The sequence below is a fragment of the Lolium rigidum genome, chromosome 5 (genome assembly GCF_022539505.1).
Source record: "Lolium rigidum isolate FL_2022 chromosome 5, APGP_CSIRO_Lrig_0.1, whole genome shotgun sequence".
NCBI lineage: Eukaryota > Viridiplantae > Streptophyta > Magnoliopsida > Poales > Poaceae > Lolium > Lolium rigidum.
In genome coordinates, this window is record NC_061512.1 from 218,561,762 (window position 1) to 218,569,200 (window position 7,439).

A 7,439-nucleotide genomic window follows, 5' to 3' on the forward strand; every position below is an offset into this window, starting at 1 on the left:
CAATCAAACTACTATTTCCTTGCCAAAAAGAGTTTGTGAGTTCAAAAAATAATTATAATTTACAAGTAACCGTATTTGTCTTCTTGAAATATTAAAATTAAATTGCGATTGTGACCAATAAATTGTAGAGTTGAACCATAGCATTTTTCTTTATAGGAGTTACATCATGGAGTCATTACAAAAATCCATGTCCACTCACAGGAACATGAACCTCGCTCAACTGTTGGGTACATTTGAATATTAAACCAAAATTAAGCAAAAAAAAATGGAAGGTAAACTTCAATCAACTCCTTTCAATGTCGTAGGACTTGTCATGGATCACTGCTGTTCGATGTAAGGTGGGAGCACTCCTTGGAGGAAATAGCTCAACATTGTCAAGGCTCTCTCAGGCTGGAAGGATGGAACCAAATGGCCAGCCCCTCTAACAGATAGAAATGTAAACCCACCGGCATACTGCTGAACATATCCTCCGACCTGCGAGTGTAACCAGTGAAGTCATGAGCTAATTTAGAGGTGAAACGTCAATATATCATATGTGTAGTTGAATATACTATTTGGAAAATAGAATTTACCTCCTCCTTTGCTGTCCATGGGCGCCATGGAGTGGTGACAGGGAGGGCAAGATCTTGGATCGTATATCTCGTCGCAGGAAGCGGGCACACAGAATCGAAATCACCACTGCAAAAGATGTAAATTTGTTACTGCAAGTCTGCAATACGTGTGAAGTGTGTAAGAATATTGAGTCATGATTTATTACCTGAATATCCAAACCGGAAGCTTGTTCTCGATTAAAAATTTGACGGTTGCAAGCATGGACATTGGCGAATCTTTCCAGTTCAAGTTCCTGCGAAATGAAACGAGTTTTCTAAGTGAGGGTGAAAACAAGACAAATTGGTAACCGGGTAGTTCTATGTTAGCGTCCAAATTATCTCATGAATCTCACGTGCAGCCTTGCCACTCTGTCGCTCTAGCGTGGAAAGCATTCTGCACCGCCGGATCATTGAGGTAGGCGTTGGTCGGATAATCACTGCATGGATCATACCCAGGAAGCTGAAATTTGATGAGAAAAGAAGCGTGGTAAGCAATTGGATCATGGACTAATGTCCACAGAAAAGAATCGTTGTCTAACAGAAAGAAAAACAAAACAAGAGTTGTTGTCTAACTGAAAGAAAAACAAAACAAGAGTTGTTGTCTTACATAGCCGCTCGGGTAATACGTTCCATTGGGCGCGATAAGGCAAACTGGAGCATATATGTTATAGGCATCAATATTGCCTGCTTCGAATGGTTCTAATGCGCCGTTGCATGCTGCCTCTGAGAGTGTACTACCATCCACGCTGTCGAAGTTGCAGTTCTTGGTGACATTGACGTAGACCTCGTCCGACATCACCGCGTGGGTCCAGAAGAAGTCAACCGTCCCCATAATATTCCTATTCGCATCAAGGTACGGATTTCCAACCTTCAAGACAAGAGGAAACTCCCTGTCATTACCGATATTTTTAACCATATTTCCTAATAACATGTAAATTTGACGTACCAGGATGCCCTGTAGGTTTACAATGGTTCTGTTGTTGTAAGTGTTGTGGAGCAGGATGGTGGCGGCGAGCTCTGGCACGTAGTGGCCGGCGAAGCTCTCCCCGGAGATGTAGAAGGCACGGTCCTTGTACTCCGGGAACCTCTCGAGCCATTTCACCAGAAAAACGTATGCATCATCAGCCGTTCTCTCGTCTCCGCTGAGATCATAGTCAGTAGACGTGTTCGAGTATGAGAATCCCACGCCGGCGGGCGACTCCAGGAAGATCACGTTAGCGACTGTCATTGTTTTTCATGGCCAAAGTATCAGAGTTTTTGTTCTATGATCAGTGATATATCCAACCTCTGCCAAGGGAGGCAGCCCAAATATGGGAAAGAATTACCGTTGTTCCAGGCGTTGAGGTTCCTAACGAGTGTTTTGTTGTCTTGGGATACGCGGAATGGGCCGAGTTCCTGCATTGCACCGTAGCCTAGCGACGAGCATCCTGGCCCTGTGGGTGTGCATACATACCCAGTGCGATTAATTAATAATTCATCAGAAAAAATTCCAACTATTATGTAATAAGTTTATAAATTCTAACCTCCGTTGAGCCACAGGACGAGTGGCTTTTCTGCAGCACCTGAAGGTGCTTCGACGAGGTAGTAGAAGAGGGCGCGGCCATTCTCCTCGTCGACTGTCACGTACCCGCCGTACTGGTTGAAGTCCACGCCCTCGGGCTGCCCGGGCAACGCCGTGATCTTGTCGGTAGCCTTGTCAGAGACAGAGATCTCTGCACTCAGGCTGCTGGAAACCCTGTCAGCTATGTTAGGCACTTTAAACGCGTCGGTACTGCTGGCGGTGTTCTTCCTAGACGCGATGAAGGCTCTCAGCTGAGCCTCCTGGGATGCATTGGCGTGCAGCTGCAGCCCAGCCAGGCAAATGAGAAGCAGAGAGAGAAAAGAAATGTTCTTCATCTTTGATGGGATGATTGTTGATCTCTGAGGTGAGAGATATGGGCATGCAGGGCTTATATAGGGGCAGGAGCGATTTGAAACGAGGAGTATTGGAATCTTCCCTCTGTATGTTTTCCGTACGAACAGCCGGACAAGTTTTGCCGGCTTGCAGGTTGCAGCTGTGCTCTTGTAAGTTTATTACGTTCACGTTTTCGGTCAAATCCGGCTTCCGGATCCACCAGTGTTGTGCTTCGTCAAGACGGCCAAAACTCGTTTAATTGACAGCGAAATGGCATTATTGTACAGGTTTATTAGCCAGTTTTTTATGCCCACTTTTTTTATTTAATACGATGATATCGAAGGATCATTAAGGGCAGCTTCTGTGCGTGCCTCGTGCCTACGACGGCGACGAAATTTGCATTTCGATATTTATATGTGAGTGCCAAATGGAAGTCTAGACGAGGTCATACTCATGTAGTGGTTCAACAGGCTTGGAGTGCACCGATTGTGCATGTTGAGCCCTGCCAAAGGTTTTTTCACAAGCTGAGATATGCTGGGAAGGCGCTTATGAAGTGGGGCCGCAAGCTGTTCTCTAACACAAAAGTGATGATGCACGCGGCGTTGCTTATTATCCTGTATTTCGACAAGGCGGAGGAGAACCGGCAACTTTCCATGGGGGAAATTGACATTAGGGACCGCCTTAAAAGAAAGCTATTGCATTGGCAGTCATCGAAAGAGCGAGGAAAAAACAATGTGCCCGTATTGCTTGCATCAAGGAAGGTAACACAAATACACGCTTCTTTCACCTACGGGTGAATGCGCGCCGACGCAAGAATCATATTCATCGGCTTAACGACAACAACATGGCTGGGTCACGGAACACGACGCCAAAGAGGAGATCGTGCATAACCATTTCAAGGCTGCAATTGCTAGAGGGGCTCCCAGATCTTGTGATTTCAATTGGGATGGCCTACACTTTGAGGACCCGGAGCTTAGTGACCTTGGGGAGCCTTTCACGGAGGAGGAGGTGAAAAGTACGGTCATCCAAATGCCGAGCGACAAGGCTCCAGGTCCGGATGGATTCACCGAGGCGTTCTTCAAGAAGTGTTGGGATATCATCAAGGAAGACCTCATGGCGGTGGTGCAAATTTTTGGGAACCTTCATGCGGAAAACTTTCATTGGTTGAACTCCGCAAACATTGTCCTACTTCCGAAGAAGGATGGGGCGGAAGAGATCACGGACTTTCGTCCCATTAGCTTGATACACACCATCGCAAAGATCATTTGCCAAGATGTTGGCCTTAAGACTTGCCCCTCACATGGATGACCTCGTCTCCCACGCCCAAAGTGCCTTTATCAAGAAACGGAGCATACATGACAACTTCCTATATGTCAAGAACTACGCAACAAGATTACACAAGAACAAGACGCCGGCACTGTTGTTTAAACTCGACATAAGAAAGGCTTTCGATTCAGCTAGATGGGAATATATCGCCGATCTGCTTCAGAAAAGAGGATTCTCAAGTAGATTTCGTAACTGGGTGGTGGCCCTCTTGGTGACGGAAACTTCGCGTGTGCTTCTCAACGGGGTGGCGGGTGAGCCGATCCACCATGGTAGGGGTCTGCGGCAAGGAGACCCCCTCTCGCCCTTGCTCTTCGTCCTTGCCATTGACCCGCTTTCTCAAATCTTGAAGAATGCCACGACGGAGGGCCTTCTCCATAGGCTTCGGGGCCGCGGCACTAGAGTCAGGACCTCTCTTTATGCGGATGATGCAGCGGTGTTCATGGCGCCATACAAGGATGATACCAACTTGGCGACCATCCTTCACAATTTTGGGGAGGTTACAGGGTTGCGCACTAACTTCCTAAAAAGCTCGGTGGTTCCAATCCGGTGCCGGAATATTTGCCTTGATGACATTCTCGCGGGGCTTCCGGTTAACCGTTCTTCTTTCCCAATGACATACCTTGGCCTCCCGCTCTTTGTCTGGAGCTTGAAGAGACAGTACCTGCAGCTCTTGGAGGATAAGTGCGCTGGTAAGCTGCCAACCTGGAATGAGAAACTGGTCTCTGTTAGGGCAATATGCTTGTTGTATTACCAGGGGGCCAAAGGCCACAATATATAGTACATGTACAGGTGCACATATGCAGAAAGCCCCCTAACATATGGGGAAACTACAATATACAGGTATATACATCTAACACCCCCCCTCAAACTCATGGTGGATCCACAACACTGAGTTTGGAGAGTAAGAAATCATGCTGCGCTCGAGTTTGTGCCTTCGTAAAGAAATCCGCCAACTGCAAATCTGAAGGCACATAATGAACCGCAACAACATCATCCTGCACCTGAGCACGTGTGTAAAAAGCACCAACACCAATATGCTTGGTCAGCTCATGCTTGACCGGATCACGTGCAATACTGATAGCACCTATACTGTCAGACAAAAGTGGAGTGGGAGTGGGTGTCGTAACAGAGACCCCAAAATCTGCAAGCAACCACCGTAACCAGGCCACCTCAGCAATCAACAAAGCCATAGCCCGCAACTCAGCCTCAACACTCGAACGGGAAACTGCTACCTGTTTCTTCGTCTTCCAAGCAACAAGCGAACCACCAAGAAACACACAGTAAGCAGAAAGTGAACGACGATCTGTAGGATCACTCGCCCACGTAGCATCCGAGTAGCACTGGAGCTGGAGAGAGCTAGAACGTGGAAAGAAAAGGCGACGAGTGATCGTGCCACGAAGGTAACGAAGAACACAGAGGAGATGACTGTAGTGAACAGTGGTAGGAGCTGAGACAAACTGACTCATAATATGAACAGGATAAGAAATATCAGGACGAGTGACAGCAAGATAAACAAGACTCCCAACAAGATGGCGATAACGGATGGGATCAGGAAGAGGATCACCATCAGTAGGACGAAGCTTAACATTAAGCTCCATAGGAGTATCAACCGTGCGCTCATCCCCAAGAGCAAGCACGAGCAAGAAGATCCCGAATGTACTTTTCTCGAGAGATAGAAAAGCCATCGGAAGTGGAGGAAACCTCAATGCCAAGAAAATAGCGAAGAGGACCAAGATCAGTCATAAGAAACTGATCGCGAAGACGAGCCTTGATGAAGGCAATATACTCGAGATCATCACCGGTAATGATCATATCATCAACATAGAGAAGAAGAAGAGTACGTCCACGAGGAGAAGTGTGAACGAAAAGTGCTTTGGATCATGAAGACTAGGAGAGAAACCAGCAGTAGTCACCACGAGAGACGAAGCGCTCAAACCGAGGCACGAGGGGCCTGTTTGAGACCATAGAGAGAACGTCGAAGACGACAAATCATCCCATCGGGAACGAGAATACCCGGGAGGAGGCTGCATGTAAACCTCCTCACTCAACTCGCCATTAAGAAAAGCATTCAGAACATCAAGGCCGGGAGACGGACTAGCGGCGAACGGAAGCAACATCAAGAAGGGTACGCACGGTAGTCATATGAGCCACGAGGGCAAAAGTCTCATCATAGTCACGGTCGTGCTCCCGCTGAAAACCACCGATGTCTACGGGAGCTTCTATTCTTGTAGACAGTGTTGGGCCTCCAAGAGCGAGAGGTTTGTAGAACAGCAGACAAGTTTCCCTTAAGTGGATCACCCAAGGTTTATCGATCTCGGGGAGGAAGAGGTCAAAGATATCCCTCTCATGCAACCCCTGCAACCACAAAGCAAGAAGTCTCTTGTGTCCCCAACACACCTAGTAGGTGCACTAGTTCGGCGAAGAGATAGTGAAATACAGGTGGTATGAATAAGTAGTAGCAACGACACCGGAAAAGTGCTTTGCCCGGGACGAGTAAACAAGCAGTAGTAACGCAGCGAGTAGTAACGCGATAAAAACAGTAAACAAACAGCGATAGCAGTATCTAGGAACAAGGCCTAGGGATTAGACTTTCACTAGTGGACACTCTCAACATTGATCACATAACAGAACAGATAAATGCATACTCTACACTCTTGTTGGATGATGAACACATTGCGTAGGATTACACGAACCCTCAATGCCGGAGTTAACAAGCTCCACAATAATGCTCATATTTTAGTAACCTTTAGTGTAAGATAGATCAAAAGACTAAACCAAGTACTAGCATAGCATGCACACTCTGTCACCTTCATGCATATGTAGGAGGAATAGATCACATCAATATTATCATAGCAATAGTTAACTTCGCAATCTACAAGAGATCATGATCATAGCATAAACCAAGTACTAACACGGTGCACAAGCTGTCACCTTTACACACGTGCGGGAGGAATAGAACTACTTTAATAACTTTGCTAGAGTAGCACATAGATAAATTGTGATACAAACACATTGCAATCATAAAGAGATATAAATAAGCACCTCACTATGCCATTCATCGGTGAATAAGTATTCAGTGAAATATAGCCTAAGAGACCCACACGGTGCACACACTGTCACCTTTACACACGTGGGACAAGGAGTCTCCGGAGATCACATAGGTAAAACTCACTTGACTAGCATAATGACATCTAGATTACAAGCATCATCATATGAATCTCAATCATGTAAGGCAGCTCATGAGATTATTGTATTGAAGCACATAGGAGAGAGATGAACCACATAGCTACCGGTACAGCCCCGAGCCTCGATGGAGAACTACTCCCTCCTCATGGGAGCAGCAGCGGTGATGAAGATGGCGGTGGTGATGGCAGCGGTGTTGATGGAGAAGCCTTTCGGGGCACTTCCCCGCTCCGGCAGGGTGCCGGAACGGAGACTCCTGTCCCCCGGATCTTGGCTTCGCGATGGCGGCGGCTGCGGAAGGTTTTCCGTATCGTGGTTTTTCGCCTCGGGGTTTCGCGACGGAGGCTTTAAGTAGGCGGAAGGGCAGGTCAAGGGGCGTCACGAGGGGCCCACGCTATAGGTCGGCGCGGCCAAGGCACTGGGCCGCGCCGCCCTATAGTCCGGCC

The 7,439-nt window shown here is 47.3% G+C and overlaps 1 protein-coding gene across 1 annotated transcript; it reads right to left on the reverse strand.

The window, feature by feature from the left end:
- Nucleotides 1–318: 318 nt before the first annotated feature.
- On the reverse strand, nt 319–2,486 carry LOC124654596 (serine carboxypeptidase 1-like). Its single transcript, XM_047193592.1, has 8 exons — nt 2,114–2,486; nt 1,916–2,023; nt 1,537–1,811; nt 1,198–1,458; nt 944–1,050; nt 758–844; nt 573–678; nt 319–474 (listed from the first exon to the last, which is right to left on the reverse strand). Exons 1-8 carry the CDS (start codon nt 2,484–2,486, stop codon nt 319–321), a joined length of 1,473 nt encoding a protein of 490 aa, XP_047049548.1.
- Nucleotides 2,487–7,439: the final 4,953 nt, after the last annotated feature.